The sequence below is a fragment of the Bos mutus genome, chromosome 2 (assembly GCF_027580195.1).
Source record: "Bos mutus isolate GX-2022 chromosome 2, NWIPB_WYAK_1.1, whole genome shotgun sequence".
Classification (NCBI taxonomy): domain Eukaryota; kingdom Metazoa; phylum Chordata; class Mammalia; order Artiodactyla; family Bovidae; genus Bos; species Bos mutus.
Genome location: NC_091618.1, coordinates 5,409,676 through 5,426,900, shown reverse-complemented (window position 1 = coordinate 5,426,900; position 17,225 = coordinate 5,409,676). Strand labels below are relative to the sequence as shown.

The 17,225-nt window shown below is 55.8% G+C and overlaps 1 protein-coding gene and 1 long non-coding RNA gene across 8 annotated transcripts in view; one reads left to right on the top strand and one right to left on the bottom strand.

The window, feature by feature from the left end:
- Positions 1-12,883, bottom strand: part of LOC138990735 (uncharacterized) — a 60,128-nt gene extending 47,245 nt beyond the window's left edge. For all 4 annotated transcript variants that reach the window (XR_011466837.1, XR_011466836.1, XR_011466840.1 and 1 more), the window contains exon 1: positions 11,572-12,883. This is a non-coding gene — a long non-coding RNA (uncharacterized lncRNA). The remainder of the gene's footprint in view (positions 1-11,571) is intronic.
- Positions 8,454-17,225, top strand: part of WNT4 (Wnt family member 4) — a 29,224-nt gene continuing 20,452 nt past the window's right edge. Inside the window, exon 1 of one of the 4 annotated variants that reach the window (XM_070382793.1) lies at positions 8,454-8,590. Coding sequence is in view for 3 of the 4 variants with exons in the window: in XM_070382791.1 (XP_070238892.1) it covers positions 9,587-9,663 (77 nt within the window). In the remaining variant the exon portion in view is untranslated. Of the gene's footprint in view, positions 8,591-9,312; positions 9,664-17,225 lie in introns of those variants that run through there. The other 3 variants (XM_070382791.1, XM_070382788.1, XM_070382786.1) reach the window with 3 other exon arrangements.

Sequence of the window (17,225 nt, the reverse complement as noted above, 5' to 3'; positions counted from 1 at the left end):
TACTACTAGAGACATTTCTCAGGTGGCTCACTGGTAAAGAATCCTGCAATGCAGGAATCTCAGGTTCCATCCCTGGATTGGGAAGATCCCTTGGAGGAGAAAATGGCACCCCATTCGCAGTATTCTTACCTAGAAAATTCCATGGACAGAGGAGCCTGGCAGGCTACCGTCAATAGGGGTGCAAAGAACCAGACACGACTGAGCAACTGCACACACACACCTTTTACTAGAGAAGGTTTGAGAAAATTAAGTCCTTGGTGAAGACATCTTAGCCATCCATTTCAGTCCTAGTAAAAACAAGCCAGGAAAAGTCAACGTTCAAGAGCAACTTGGCACCCCATGAAATCATCCTTAGCTGTCGGTGACATCCCCTGTTACTGTGACCCTAACAGAATGGCTCTTCTAACTTACCTTGGATAATTCTCTACAAATCAGACCTCTTTTTTTCTAAGACTCTAGGATTACAGGTGTCAAAGGACTCGTTGGTAATGTGAATTGAGAAAAAGTCAAGTTCATATTGCCCACCCCCAAGTTCCCTTCAGGCCAATGAACTGCTTTGAAATTCCACAAAGTGGAAGGGAGGGGTCAGACACGGCTGTCCCACCCCGGAAGGGGTTGTTTCTTGGGTTGAGTTCTTGCTCATGCCATCTTCCAGAGTCTAACAGAAGGCTCAGCCACAAGAAGAGTCTTCACCCCAGCCCTGCTTCTGGAAAGAAACAGCAAGCTCCCTGCTGACTCAGTAAGGCGGGGTTGGGGCCCGAAGGAGCAGACCAGAGGATGAAGGTGATGAGGAATCAGCTTCCATCAGTCCAAATGGGAAGAGCAGACCAGAACAAGAGCCCTGTTGGGGACCGGAAATACAATCTAAGGCTGGCTGGGTGGACAGGATCTAAGGTCTGCCAGCCAGAGAGTGCAAGGGGACCCCAGACTGATGGGCAAAGGAAAACATCCCCTGTCCTGACCTCTGAGGACCCCTCCTGCAGGTGAGTGGAGAAGGTATGCACAGCTTCTCCTGGGCAGGGGCAAAGGGCGCAGCAAAGTTAGAACCGCTCCAGGGTGAAACAACTACCGCTTCAGGCATAGGATTTAGATTCCTGGAATCACATGGTATTTGGGGTTTGTTTTTCTCCTCAGCTTTCAAGAAGACACTTGAGAGCAGAGATTAAGAAATTCCAGGGTTCCAAGTAGAGAAAATGAGCTTGACCTAAAGCAGGAGAGACCGCAGTTAGACGTGAGATAGGAATGGCTGACCATCCAAGTGACAGCATCCTGGAATGAACTCCCGACGGCAGTTCTTCACCCCTGAGAGAGGAATGTAGAAAGACCTGCCCAGACTCGTGAGGCCCAATCAGAGGGGCCCAGCTTTCCTGAGTCTGACGACCCCTCCTTCAGAGCCGAAGATTCCATAGTGGGTGTGCTCGTCATCTAATTGATGGAGGCATAGCGAGAAGCTACCATGAATGTTTTAATGCTTTTCCATGACTTTACATTTCATTCATCACAGAATCATCTCTAAAGGATCCACCTGCAATGCAGGAGCCACAGGAGATGCGCATTCAATCCCTACATCAGGAAGATCCCCTGGAGGAGGAAATGGCAACCCACTCCAGTATTCTTGCCTGGAGATTTCTATGGACAGAAGAGCTGGGCAGCAGACAGTCCTTAGGGTCACAAAGAGTCAGACACGACTGAAGCAACTTAGCACACACCATGAATGTTTTAATGCTCTTCCGTGACTTTGCATTTCATTCATCACAAACTTATCTATAAGCATTGAACAGTTTATCAAACAGCCCAGCACCGTCTATGAAGTCTTCTGCTTCCTTCCCTCCAAAAAGACAAACGAACCAACCAAAAACTTGAGTTGAATCTCTTAGCACATGAACTGACAGGATATACAGCCAACACAGAATGGGGACCCTCTACAGGTCAATCAGCCTGATGTCTGTAACAATCAAGGCCATAAAACAAAACCAGGAAACTCAGGTGGGAAACAAAGTGGTGGGCTCTGGACTAAGGAAAATTAAGAAATGTAGCAACTAAATATCGTAGGTAGAACTTCACTGGTGGAGTACAGTGGCTAAGTACTCCATGCTACCAACACAGGGTGCCCGGATTTGATCTCTGGTCAGAAAAACTAGATCCCACATGTTGCAACTAAGACCCAGTGCAGCCAAATAAATAAATACTTCTAAAAATAAAAATACAAAAAATAAACATCACAGGTAGATATTTGACCTTGTCTTGAGATGGTGACTGCAGCCATGAAATTAAAAGACGCTTACTCCTTGGAAGGAAAGTTATGACCAACCTAGATAGCATATTCAAAAGCAGAGACATCACTTTGCCAACAAAGGTCCGTCTAGTCAAGGCTATGGTTTTTCCTGTGGTCATGTATGGATGTGAGAGTCGGACTGTGAAGAAAGCTGAGTGCCGAAGAATTGATGCTTTTCAACTGTGGTGTTGGAGAAGACTCTTGAGAGTCCCTTGGACTGCAAGGAGATCCAACCAGTCCATTCTGAAGGAGGTCAGCCCTGGGTGTTCTTTGGAAGGACTGATGCTAAAGCTGAAACTCCAGTACTTTGGCCACCTCATGCAAAGAGTTGACTCATTGGAAAAGACTCTGATGCTGGGAGGGATTGGGGGCAGGAGGAGAAGGGGACGACAGAGGATGAGATGGCTGGATGGCATCACTGACTCGATGGACAGTGTGAGTGAACTCCGGGAGTTGGTGATGGACAGGGAGGCCTGGCGTGCTGCGATTCATGGGGTCGCAAAGAGTCGGACACGACTGAGCGACTGAACTGAACTGAACTGAGTCCTCACCAGATGAACCATCTGTGAAAAGACATTTTTGAAACTACTGAGGACATGTGGTTAGGATGTGAGTGTTAATTTCATTAGGGAAGATAATAGCATGGTGATTGTGTAAGAAAACATCTGCGTTGTATGTTTTCCATGGTGGTGTACTGGTACATGTTTAACAACCAACTCCCAGGGGTGGGGTGAAGGGAGCTGTGGTTTGTAGCGTCTGTCCATTTCCGTGGTGTAAAGACTCCCAGCCCAGCTGATTTCAAGCAACCAGCTTGACATCATGGAATGCCAAGCCCAGAAGAGGCCACACCATCAGCCAGCCCTCCGCAGCCAGGACCAGCTGGCCCCGATGCTCCACTGGTTTTAGGGATCTACACTGAAGTTATGTGCAGCCTACACGACGAGATATCTGGACTGTGTGTCCAAACAATGCCCTAAAGAAAAAGAGAAACAGACACAGAAAAGAGGGGAAATGAAGCAAATGGAACAAAATGTTAACAATGACTGCATCTGGGTGATGGATACATGGGAGTTTATTAAACTACGACTTTCTTCTACCATGTATATTTGAATATCATCAAAATAAAACATGTAAAACGAAAGCATCATCTGATATGTATAAGCGAGAGAGCTTTATTCCAAGGCTAGTAGGTATGCACACTGATTCCTAGACTCCTACCCTAACTCCACAGCCCCCAGGGGTCTGAAGATAAAGAATGGGAACCACAGGCATTGACATCACATGCCTAAATCCATCTATCAATCCATCAACAGGTCATAACCAAGATGTCTCCATGGACCCTCAGCCAGGCTGAGGGTGGAAGGAGAGCCCCCAGAAGAGAGGAGCAACAGGGGGTCTGATTGGAAGTCCAATCTGTACCATCTGCTGACAGTGGGCAACTCATCCCAACTCTCTGAGCTCCTGTTTCCTCGTTGGCAAAACAAGGGTAGGAATGGCCCACGGTGAGAATTAAATTGCAATTCATAGGCCCAGCTCCTGACACACAGTAGGATGCTCAGGAAATCCTGGCTTCCTCCCTTCCCCCAGGGCTCTGCGGGGCTGCTGCAGGGACACGTGCGAGCCGTTAAAGATGTGTAGAGGTCACTTTCTTTGCCAGAGAATGTGGGTGCCCTATTGCCAAATCTTCCCATTTTTCAAGAGAAGCTGGGGATCCCACTTCTTATGTGAAATCTCCCGATCTTGAAATGCTGTCAACAAATTCATATATTTAAAAACACTGGGCGGGCCAAGCAAAACACACCTGCAGACCACTGGAGTGTGACTGCTGATTTAAACCATAGAACAAGTGAAGAGCTAACCTGCATCGATGCTGAGCCCTGTGTGTAGAAGAAGGTTTTACACAGAGAACAGCACTGATTGCTCACAGTCTCCCTTACGATCCCCACTGCACAGATGAGGACACTGAGGCTCGGATTGGCCAAGAGATCTGGCAGGGCTGGAAGCAAATATAGATCTTCTTGAGAACTCAAAGTTCTACTCTATCCCCCTCTCCAGATTCCTAGAAGAGTCTTTTGGGAACAAATGGCAGACCCAGAGAGAGGCAGGGCACTGCCTGTGGCCACCAAACACACTAGGCTGGCAGAGACCCAGCAGGTTTCCTGTGGCCTTCTGGAACAGACCCCAGAGTGCACTGCCCTGGAGAAGGTGACTGTGAGATCCAGCCAGCCAAGCCTGCGATGGTGGCAGACGAAAGGCACCTTCCACGTTTTATCTCCTTCAACAATGTATGGATAGGCTTAAGAATGTTCTAGACCACAAGCCTAAGCCCTCGGTTTCTCCATCTCAAAAATCTGGGAAGTTGGACAGGAGAGCCCGCTCACCAGCTGAGCACATGCTCTGTTACTCGGTGTGTCTAAGACTGGGCTGGAGACGCAGCCAACCACATTGCTTTGAGTTTGTCATGAGTTGGTGATAATTTAGACACACAGCCTGTGATTCTTTCTGATTAAAAACCTGGCCATGTTTCCCATCCTTGGTGAATTTTCATTGTTGTAGCAGTAAAGGAGAACTCACTATAGAAAGGGGGGCCGCTCCAGGAGAAAAGGGAACCCTCCTACACTCTCGGTGGGATTGTAAATCGGTCCAGCCACTATGGAAGACAGGATGGAGGTTCCTTTAAAAACTAAAACTAGAGCTACCATATGATCCGGCAATCCCAGTCCTGGGCATGTATCTGGAGAAAACTATAACTCGAAAAGATACTCCAGTGTTCATAGCAACACTGTGTATAATAGCCAAGACATGGGGGCAACCTAAGTGCCCATCAATAGATGAATGGATGAAGAATGGTACGTACATACAGTGGAATACTACTCAGCCATAAAAAAGAATGAGCTCCTGCCATTTGCTGCAACGTGGATGGACCTAGAGATTATCATGCTCAAGTGAAGGAAGTCAGAGAGAGGAAGACAAATACCATAAGAGATGACTCTGTGCAGAACCTAAAATAAGCCACAAACGAACTCATTTACAAAGTAGAAACAGACTCCCGGACTCAGAGAACAAACTTCAGTCACCAAAGGGGAAAGAGGGTGGAGGCGGGATGAGTCGGCAGTTTGGGTTTAGCAGACACACACTACTGTGTGCAAAGCAGAGACAACAAGGTCCTAACGCACAGCACAGGCAACTACACTCAACACGCTACAACAACCATCGTCAGAAAACGTGGAAGAAGACCACGCGCAACTACACACATCTGAGTCCCTTTGTCGTGCTGCAGGAACTCACACAACATTTTAAATCAACTGTGCTTCAGTCAAAAGAAGAAAAGAGGACACTCCAAGAGCTAAGGAATTGTTTCCTTCCACCAAGGATCAGGAAACAACTAATACTTGTTCAGACTCCGTCTGTGTGGGGCGCTCAACACAGTAGGCACAGAGAGGAGAGACGGAGGGGAGACCCCCACCTCAGTCCGGGGAGGTTTCTAGTAACCGCCAGGAGGAGCCTAGACAAACCCCATAACCTTCCTCTTCTGGGCCCGGATTTAATCCTTACATGTGGAGGACTCTTGTCTACTAAACAGTGTAGTGGGTGACTCAGCACCCAGAACATCTGCGTGCAAACCTTGGCTGTGCTACTTACCTGCAGCGTGAGATTAAGCAAGCACTCTGTGCCTCAGTTTCTCAGTATGTAAAATGGAGTAACAACAGTACCAATGCCAGAGGTTCATGGATCTATCTCACAGCACATTAGAGCAGCACCTGGGTTTCACCACCTCTAAATGGGAATAACAACAGCATCTATGTACTTCCTGGGCTGCCTTAGTGGTTCAGACGGTAAAGAATCCACCTGCAATGCAGGTGACCTGGGTTTGATCCTGGGGTCAGGAAGACTCCCCTGAAGAAGGGAATGGCCACCCACTCCAGTATTTTTGCCTGGAGAATTTCACGGACAGAGGAGCTTGGCGGGTTACAATCCATGGGGTCACAAAGAGTCAGATACGACTCAACAGCTAACACACACACACACACACACACACACACACACACACACTTCCCAGGGCCGTGGCCAGGATGGAATAAGTTCACGTAAGTAAATCATCTGGACCCGTGGCTGGCACATAGAAAGCCAGTCGCGACACAGTTGCCATCACTGTATGTGATTAGAGATGAGAGAGCTATTGAAGACTGAACTGTTGATTCACTCCTATTTATATCTTCACAACTGAATCTTGAGAGATAGAAGAGCATTTTCTCAAAGAGACTTTCGCATGAAGACTTCCCACTGACCCAGAGTGGAGGGCTCCTCCCCTGCCCTTATCGCGGCTGGGCGGGCCTTTCTGGCTGGGCCTCTCCCTCCCTCTGTCCTCCTGCCCAGCTCACAGGACTCATACCACCGCTCCATGTGTGTCTCCAACAGCCCCAGAAGATGGGCCGGGTAACACTGTCCCACTTGACGGTCCAGGGGCCCCCCAGATGTCAGGGCCATGTGCCTCAGGGCAGGAGCCCAAACCCCAGAGCCCAGGCCCTGGGCAGCAGCAGCAGGCACCAAGGCTATGGCTCTGCCGTCCCAGGACCACCACTTCCTTCGGCAAGTCACGCCTCTAACCCTCATGGCCTCATCTGTCAAAGGAGAGAAAAGACCTTCCCAGGTCTCTTGTGCAGAGAAGGCAATGGCACCCCACTCCAGTACTCTTGCCTGGAAAATCCCATGGATGGAGGAGCCTGGAAGGCTGCAGTCCATGGGGTCGCACAGAGTCGGACACGACTGAAGCGACTTAGCAGCAGCAGCAGCAGGTCTCTTGTGAGGACTGAATGCGTGACAATCCTGAGAACAACACCTAGCACGTGCGGGCTCAATACTTTAGCAAAAGGAGAGATGCTACTTTGCCTGGCAGAGTCCTGCTTTATGCCTGACTCCTGGCAAATCTTCCAGTTGGAGACCCTGGTCACTCTCAAAAATGTCTCGGTTTGGAAAAACATTATATGGACACTCTAAAATAATTGCCTGTAGCTGTTTAAATTATTATTATTATTACTATTATTGTTTTCCACCCTACCACACTGAGACTGTAAGAATCATATACGTTGACTCAGAACAGTTTAGTAATTCAGTACCTCCCTTGGGTGAACGTGAGCCCTGCCCTGGGGACCTCAAACTCTAGTCCTCCAGCTAAGCTCTCACCACAGGGAGACGAGACCCTGGGGCCAAGGTGATGTGCCACCTGAAGTCTGTGCCCCCTCTAGATCACTCTGGATGCCCAGGTGGCCCCAAGCCCAATACCAGGAGGACCTGGGAGGGTCTCTTCTGCAGATCCAAGCTTGGAGGTCAGATGGCGCCACTGACATGCCCAGCTCGGCGGCGGAGGGGTGGCCGGGGGCGGCTCTCTCGGGAGCAGGGCAGTGTGCGCCTAGCTGGCATGTGCGGGCTGAGGTGTCCACACACGTGTACACAGGGGCCCCTGCCCCACCAAGCTCCAGTGCGGGCTCTGAGGAGTCCGAGGAGTCTGCATTCAGAGCTGGCCTTCCAGGTTGCTATGAAAGTGTGCTTGTCAAGGTAGGAGAATAGAACATATTTTAGTTCACATTTTGTTAGCTTGATTTATAACTTGCAAATATTTAGACATATGGTATGTGAGCCTCCATCTGCACTCTCCCTGGGCCCCGCAAATCCCTGCCACCTCCTGCCCACTCTCAACGCCAAATGTTTACTGAGCCCCTCCTCCGCGCTGAGCCCAGGGCACGCCACGGGGTGAAGGGCGCCCTCCCGGCACCCAAATGTGACCATCTATGTGGGAGCACACCTGGTGCTCCTAAACCAGTGAAGAGCCCGGTGGGGGTAGGGGTGGCGTGGACCTGGTCTATGGCTCTGCCCCAACCCTAATGAGGCAGGCGGCTTCCTGCCCTCTCTGGGTCTCAGTCTCCCCGTTTAGACAACAGATTCCATTCGCCCTAAGAGGCCCTGGTACCCAGGCTGAAGCAGGGTGAGGTAGGGCACAATTAGGTCCGGGACCTGGGGAGGGCGTAACCCGGCGATGGGCCGCGAACTCTCGGGTTACCAAGGTGTGGAACTGAGCACTTTGCACTAGCAGGTCATCTCGTCCATTCATTCCACAAACACTGCAGCCACCCACGCTGTGCCAGCTAGGGGCTGATCTGCCGGACCTGGGAGGATCAAACAGGCACGCAGAAAACCGAAAGGCAAGGCAAAGACTGGCGAGGGTGCTCAAAAGAGACCTCCTCTAATCTCCTTCCATCCTCGCAACCCTCCAGTCTCCTGTCCATTTCTCAGATGAGAAAACGGAGGACCGGAGAGGTAAGGGGCTAGGTCAACACCCTGCCGCTTAGGGCGTGCCCAGATCTTGTGGCCAGCCAGAAGCGAGGTTTCAGATTCCGGCAGTCTCCGGCCACTGTCCCAAGCTGCCCGAAGCATGGGGAGGCCCCGTCCAGCTCCCGGAAGGCTGGAGGGAGGTGAGGGCAGGGAGGGGCCGGGCCAGAGGACGCGCCGGCCGGGAGGCAGGGAGGGGCCTGGCGGCGGGTGTGGGGGGACGGGAGTAGGGGGAGTCGGGTGGCACCCACCTCCCGGGTGCGCAGCCTGGGTGCTCGGCCCGGGCGCCCGGAGCGCCAGCGGCTTAGGTGCGCGCGAGCTACAGCCGCGCTCGGGCCGGGGTAGGGCTCCCAAGCTCCGGCAGAGGGGTGCGGCGGGGGGCGGCGCTGCAGTGCCCGCAGCGGCGGGCTGGGGGAGCTGTGCCCGTCTGTCCCCCAGGCTTGGTCGGGGACCGGGCAGCCGGGACGCCGCTCCCTCGCCCGGCCAAGCCAGGCGACGCGCAGCCAGGCGTGCCTAGAGCGGGCTCCGGCCCCAAGGACTCCCGGGCACCCGGCCGGGGAGGGCCCGGGAGAAGCCAGTCCCGCGGGCCAGGGCGTCCACGGGCGCCGCCGCTCTGGCCCGCCCCCGGGGGTTGGGGTGGGGGGGGTGTCCCGGGCCGCTGGGCCCGCCCAGGTAACCCCATCCTCGGCCCGCCCCTGGCCCGCCCCCCCCGGCCGCCCGCCTCCGTCGCCGCCGCCGCTGCCGCCGCATCCCGGCTCTGGGGCGGCGCTGACAGTCTGGTCCGCGCCGGGCAGCGGGCGCAGCAGCGGGCAGGGCTGCCGGCAGGCACGGAGGCAGAGCCTCGCCGCGCGCGCCCCGGCCCGCGCCCGGCGCCGCGCCCCAGCCCGCCTGCGGGGCGCCCACCTGCCGCCCGGACGGGAGGTCCCCCCACACCCGCCCCCGCGGCCGCAGCCGCTGCCCGGGGCCGGCGCCCGCGGCGGCACCATGAGTCCCCGCTGGTGCCTGCGTTCACTGCGCCTCCTGGTCTTCGCCGTCTTCTCGGCCGCCGCGAGCAACTGGCTGTAAGTCTGGACCCGGCGGGGCCGGGTGGGTGCCGGGGCGGGGCGGGCCCCGGGGGCCGCGGCCGGTGCCAGGCGGCGCGGGGGGCAGCGGGCGCGGGGGCGCCCGGCAGGTGTCTTGGCCGCGGGACGCGAGGCTCGACCGCCCTGTGCGCCGCCGCCGCCGCCACTGCCCCGGCCTCCCTCTGAACACCCCTCTGCCCGCGTCCGGCTCCCAGCTCAGGGGCGGCAGGGGTGGTGGCGACCGCCCGCACCCCGAGGCGGCGTGGGGAGCCCGGGAGCGCAAGGGGCGCGAGCGCGGGACGGCGGCAGGGGCGGGGTGCCGGGTGCTGGGCGCAGCCCGGGCTGGGCTGACAGGTCGCCGAGCAAGCGCATGACGGGCGAGGACCCTGGCTGCTAATAGCAGGTTAATCCCCGCCGAAGTCCAGGAGTGAGCTCCCCGCGCCTAGCTGCCCGCGCGGCGCTGCCGGCTGGGCCGGAGGCGTGCAGGGACCTGTCCTGCTTGGGGGCCCAGGAGCCGGGATAGAAGCAGGGAAGAGACCGGCCGGCCGGCCTCCGGCAGCTGGCGCTGGCCGGCCTTGGTTCTCCCTGGAGCAGGAAGAAACTCCGTCCAGAGCTTTAAGAGGCAGCAGCCCCCGGCTCCCTAAGTCTCACCTAAGAAGAGGGGGCAGTGACCGCTTGTGACCTGTTTCTCCCTTATTGGGCTGGGGCTGAAGGTTTGCTGGGGGCAGTGGGGGATTCTAAACGGATGAGCTTCCATGAGTGGGTAGCAAGGAAGCAAGAGGGCCCTGGACCCGTTCTTCATCCCCCTTAGTGATGGTTTTCACCCCTGCCCCAGGCTTCACCCTGGTCCCCATTGCTTCTGCCCAGAACTCTGCCCCCATCGGCCGCTGTGGCCAGTGGGGAGCCAAGCTCCAATATTGATCTGAAAAGCATGAGGTGGGAAGGGGGATAGCCAACAGTGTAGCTGGGGTTTCCATGGAGACAGCGGGAGAGGAAAAAATTCTCTCTGCATCAAGACCAAAGAACAAATATCTCCCATGAAATTGCCCCGAGTGTCCAATGGCTGTTGCTATGAGGTCATTGCGGCCGCTGGGGCCCTGCAGGCTGGAAGGAGTGCGTTTGCTGGGGTCAAAGCCACCCAGGGCTTGGGGGACTGAGGTGATGTGGAATTCTCCCAGCTGTTCTGAGAGCGAGAGTGAGCGACTCCAAGGCAGCCCAAAGTGGCTGTGGAGCTTTTGTTTTTCTTGGAGACTTAATTTGATTAACACTTCAGGGGCAGTGGCAAAGTGTACAGAGACCAGGGTACCACCACCTCCTCCTGCTACCCCTCGGCAGGCCACCCCCCCTCCCCGCTCCGAGTGGGGCCTGGGGGTCACAGAGCCAAGGAGAGGGGCTGATTGGGACTTGGGGAAGTTCATGGTCCCTGGAAAGCATGGGTTCAGAGCCAGGGTCTCCAAAGCCAGCAGGAGCAAGAACTGGTATGACTGGCCCAGGGCTGAGGGCTACAAAAAGGCAGAGGAGGAAGCAACAATTCAAGGGTCTGACCCAGGCCTTCCAGGAAGAGCGAGACATCCACAGTGGAGTTCTTCAAGAGCATCTAGTGTTTGGGCTCATTTTACAGATGAGGACACCGAGGCCCCAGGAGGGGCAGCTACTTGCTCATCTCAGAGCAGAGAACTGATCCCAGATGCTCTGACTTCCAGGCAGTGACATACCTCCTTCCCTGAAGCCGTCCCAAACTTAAGCCAGAGTGGCCCAGGTAATGTCACTACCCACCTTCAGCCACATCCAAGCCCCAAATCCCAACCAGGGAGGCTGCTCCAGCTTTGGGTCATGCAAACCGTGGGGAATTCCAAGTGGGGTGGGGTGAAGAGGGGCGGCCTAGAAGGAGAAGAGAGGTTGGCAAACCTGTTCTCTGCAGCCGTGATGGTTCAGGTTGCCATGCAGCAGGTCTCCAGATGACCCAGCTCGCTCCTGCTCCAGCCCGGGCTTCAAGCCAAGGGTTTCTGTTCGGCCCAAGGCAGGAGAAACAAGGGGCTTCCCAGGACCCCCGCCAATCCAGAAAGGCTGTGATGGAGAAGAGATCTCTGGGCATATTCCAAGACTGGGTCCATCCCCAGGTGAGGGACTGGGCCAGCTCTGGGGGAAATAGATGTCACAGCCGGGCCTCCAAGGAGCTTGGAGGAAGACAAGGTAAAAGCAGACCACGGATGCATGAGACCGTGAACATGCGGTAGCTGTCGGAGGAAGGAGATGAGTGTGAGCTGGAGCGGTCACGGAGGGGACTTGGCCTGAAGGTTGTAGAATCCTGACAGTAATCATTAGAATAGATCCTCTGAATCTGAATCCCATTTTACAGATAAGAAAATTGAGGATCACGGAGGTGATGGCCCGAGTCACCTGGCTGGTAAATGGCAGAGGCGTCTAACCCAAAAGCTGCCTGTAGAAGGAAAAGTTTCTGGCAGGCAGATGTCCGTCCAGGCATGATGGCTGGCACTGTGTCTTTTCCAGCCATGCTGGAGGTCTGGCCCCAAGAGGATGGCTGGCAGCACTCTCAGAGGGGCAAGGCCGGGGTGTCCACTCCCCTTCCAGTACCTGGAATCAGGCTTCCGGCCAGGGCCGGCTGGCTGTCCGGTTGCAAGAGCTGATGCTGTCTGTTGTCTCCGTAGGGCGGGTGGCCTGGCGGAGAGGCCAGGTGTCCCGCTGCGTGCAGCTGTTGGGCAGGATGGAGCTTGGAGCTGGGAGGGCTCTGTAGCCCGAGGCCTGGGCAAGCCCAGAGAAGCTAGAAGCTGTTGATTAGACTTGTGTCTGGCACCAGGAGTGAGTTGACAGCTTGTGGCAGCTCCCACCACTGAGGGAGGGAGAGAGGGAGGGATGGATGAAACGGTCCATCAGTGGAAAGCCTGGATCTTCCACAGACCTGGGCTTGTAAAAGTCTCTGCGTGTTTCCCCCGGCACGGGGGCCATGCTGGAAGTCCGGAGACTTGGTCCTCAGAGCTGGGTGGCCTGGGATGGCCTCTTTCTCCCTCTGGCCCACAATCCTCAGCAGATTGTTCTGAACCCCAGATAGAAGTACTGGAAAAGTTAGACAGATAAACTAAGATAGAATAGATAAACTAATATTTTATCATGGTGGATTTCCTGAAGAAAGGCGATGATGTGCTGAGCTGGGGCCCCCTTGGAGGCCCAGTAGGCACAGCCAGGGGGCCTGTGCTACATTCACAGGTCGTCCAGCAGAGTAGCAAGGGCAGATGGCATACAGTTCCATCCCAGGTCTGCCCCTGACCAGAGGGGTGACCTCGGACAAGGTACTTACCCTCTCTGAGCCTTGGGTTCTTCATCTGTAAAATGGGAGAGACACGTGAGGGTGCTGAGGCTACAGAGAGAGCCCACAAGCAGAGTAACGCCTGGCGCGCTGGGCCCGTGCAGCCAGAGCCAGCCAAGACATGCAGTGCCGGCCCCGCAGCTAAAGGCATGGTCTGTCTGCCCCAGGAAGTGTCCCCCTAGTCTCTGGCTGAAACCCCCGCTCCCTTCTAATGAGCAAAAGCGCACCCCCGTGGGTCCCCTCCTACGGCCCTGGGCATTGAATTACAATCGCTGGCACGCCCATGGCTCTTTACAGTTTGCACTGGGATTTCTCTCCGTTGGTACTTGGGGCCTGTGCTGTGCGTTGTTGAATGTTTAGCAGCATCCCTGGCCTCTCTACCCATCAGACACCTGTAGCGCCCTGCCGCCCAAGCCCCCCCCCAACCCCCGCCAGCCAGGGAACCACCAGAAATGTCCCCAGACGTTGTCAAATGTCCCTGGAGGGCAGAATCACCCCTGGTTGAGACTCAATGGCTTACGAAGCATTTTCACACCCATTTCCTTATAAGAACCATATAACCTCTGCCCCTTCCCCTTCAGAGGAGGGAGTCCATATTCAACCCCACTTCAAAGGCCCAGAGGTGCAGTGACTTCCCCAAGGGATATCCTGCATGGCAGAGGCAGTATTTGACCTGCTCTCAGATGTCCAGACCTCGTGGGTTTCCATCCTCTCCTTAGAGAACTGTTTCCCGTCACATGTTGCTGTTTAGCCTTCCAGTCGTGTCCCACTCTTTGCGACCCCCCATGGACTGTATGTAGCCCACCAGGCTCCTCTGTCTGCGGAATTCTCCAGGCAAGGATACGGGAGTGGGCTGCCATTTCCAAATAATGTGGCTCCTCTGCAAGGTGAGAAACCTCCGGAGGCCAAGGCTGTGGCATGAACGCCTCCCAGCAGCCTCAGTGCCTGGCACATGCCGGGCCTGTAGTAGCTTCTCAGTCAACATTTCACGAACAAAGGAAGGACAGGCCTGTTCGCTCCTGAGGCTTGTAAGTTGCTGTCACATCAGGCCCCATCTGATGTGGGCCCTCCCGCTTTGAGTGGGAGGGAAGCTCTGCCCTACTGCCCCGAGCCACGGGTGATGCTCAGATGTGCCAAAGTGGGTGTCAGGATGCGTGGCTGTCACCCAGCAGATGCGCGGCTCTGGCCCGCAGCTCTGGGCCAGGGCACCCACTCAGAGCCAAGCTGAGAGCACTTTCTCCCCTTACCCTCCTCTTGAGGCCCCGGGACCAGGCCTGCCTGAGGGGTTTGTTCAAGCAGCAATCATGGCCCAGCTGTCTGCCGTGGCTTGACTTTCTTCCCTCAACCCTGGATTAGCAATTGAGCAACTCAGCATCTGACAAGACAGTGCTCCCCAAACCTGTTGAAACTCGCCCAGCTTGGGCCCTGTGGGTGCCTTGGGAGAGCTGAGCATTTGCACCAAGCCTCATCCTCTCGTCCCCCGCTCTGGGAAGAAGGGCTTGGTCTGAGCCAACAGGGCATGGAGTTGGCCAGGAGCCACCGATGACAGGGGTGTGGAGGGTGACAGTTGCCCACCCCATCACCCCCACTACAAACAAGCCTGCAAGAACCACTCAGCGGACTCAGCTGGGAGGCGGGGCTGTGACCCCATGGTTGCTGTCCAGATTTCCACAGGAGTTGCCAGGTTTTATCTCTGAGTCCTGAGCTGCATCTTCTGTGATCCAGCCAAAGCCGGGAGAAGGCTCGCTCCCTGCCGTGACCCCCAGCTCCCCCTCTCCCCCTCCCAACCCCTCTCTGCCTCCCCCGTCTCCTGGCAAACTCGAAACCAAACTCTGTTAGTTCCCTGGCCAAGTCAGAACCCCCGCAGCAGAGGGGACCTGGTCTGAGAAAAGAGGCGAAGGGCGGGGGGTGGCGGGGAGTATAAGGAGGGAAGGAACCACCCCGACAGCTCTCGGCTCACAAGAGAACTTGGAGAGGCCCCTTAGAAGCATCATGACACCGCTGATGAGACCAGAGGGGCCTCTTTGCCGCTGTGACTCCGAACAGTCCTCTGGGACCGTTTCTCACTGTGTTCACACACAAGTCACTGCAGAACTGGATCTCAGGAACTCCTCTCCAAGGACTGGAGACCGCAGGGTACTCTCCTTGAGTCAGGGATGCCCAGCTGTCCTGGCACCCCAGGGCTGAGAGGATGGAATCTCAGCCATCAGAGTCAGAGGTTCTTGGAAGTGCTCAAGTCAGCCTCCTCCAGGGACACCGAGCCTCCAAGCAGGAGGGCGAGTGCCTGGCGAGCCCTGTGTGATGACAGCGAGCACTTCCTCGTCCAGACAGCTTCTCCATCAGGTGCCGTGCTAGGCACCTGGGGGTCACAGGGCACAGCAGTGGTACAGCTGGAACCCCACTCGAGGTCTCTGACTGCTTTCCAGACCTTTCCCTGCGGCAGGTAAAGCAGGCCTGCAGCCCACCCCCCTTGCCCGGCATCCCTGCTGAGGTGACAGGCGACAAGGGAGGAGCCCAGGTTTTCCCGCCAGCCCTGTTGGGGTGCGAGTGTGGGCTTAGCCGCTGGCTCCCCCAGGCCTGGGCCTTGAGCAAGGGTGTACCAAGGCCGAGGAATTCGCTAGAAACCCAGAGACACAGGGCATGAGCCTCCCTCCAGGGAGCCCACACTGTCCCCTGGACAGCTCAAGCGGCTTCCCCATCCCTCCTGGCATCCCTCCCCCAGGACCCCCCAGCCCAGCTGGGGAGAACCACTCAACAGTGTGATGGCTCCAAGGCAGGCAAGGCACTCCAGGGAGGAGGCTCGGATGGGTCTTTGCAAGGGAGACGCTCTCTGCTGGCAAATTCGGGGGTGAGCCACGGTCAGGAAGTGCCTTAAATTCAACGCCCACTGGGCCCACAGCCACACCTTCCCCTAGAGAGAGAAGGAAACTTCTCCCCGCCTGGCGCAGCTCGGGAACCAGCCAGGTTCAGGTCTGAGCTGCTATTTGCTGGCCCTGAGTCAGCCACCAGCTCCCCCGGGAACAAATCCTATGAGATGGGAAATAAGAAATGGGGAGGGGGGCGGGATGCCAGGAATGGCAGGTAGGGAAGTGGGGGAAACATGGGAGTGGGAGTAAGACGTCGAAACGGAGGAAGAGACAGACAATTCTGGGACTGTAACACTGCAACGATAACCCATCTTTTTTTCATTGAGGTAGAGATGAAGAAACATGCAAAATACTTCAATGCTGATTCGTCACACATGTTCAGCTAGACCACCCTGTTCTGTGTGCTTGCTCTGACCCCTTGCTCAATAGATGTTTCTTGAATACATTTAAAAAAATAAAGAGAGAGAAGATCGGGGTGCTGAAGCTTCTGAGGATGGGGAGTAAAGGGAGCCAGGGATCCCAGGAGATGGGGGGGTGCACACAGCACCCTAAGGCACAGGAGCAGGGACTTGGGCTGCAGGGAGGCTGTCATTCCGCTCGCAACTGAGGGAAAGCGCTTGGGGCAAAGAGAGCTTGACGTGGGCACTGAGAGTTCTATGGAGCTAAACTCCGTCTGGGGGAAGAGTGGCATGGAGGTAGCGCCCACCACCCCACGGCCCCTGCGGGCATCTCCAGGGCCAGCCCCTCCTCACTGGCTACCCCTGAAGGGCTTTCAGGCCAATGGCCGCAACTCCTTCCGCCACCTGAGAAGCTGCAGAGGTCACAGACCCAGACACTGTCCAGGCGGCCACGTAACCTCCAAGGCATCGTCCTCTCCAGCACCCCTCGCCCCTGAAAGACGCCTTCACGGTCAGGCAGGAAAGACACAGGGTCTCTAGAAAGACCCATCAATGGGAGAATAAGACTGCCTTCCTCAGACCGGGGCCCACCGATGCCAAACCACCAAGTCCTTTGTGCCCTGGGCCGTCGCTGGAGCCTGATGAGCCAGCCCAAGTTTAGAAGCCGAAGGACCTGTTTTCAAGTCTTGACCACCCCTGAATGGCTGCACAGCCTTGAACATGCACCTCTCTGAACCTTGGTTTCCTCATCTGTAAAACGGAGGGGATGATACCCACCTGGAGAATCCTGCATGAATTTACCCGGTGGCTCAGTGGTAAAGAATCCACCTGCAACGCAGGAGCCACAGGAGACGCAGGCTTGATCCCTGCATCAGGAAGATCCCCTGGAGGAGGGCATGGTAACCCTCTGCAGTGTTCTTGCCTGGAGAATCCCATGGACAGAGGAGCCTGGTGGGCTATGGTCCATGGAGT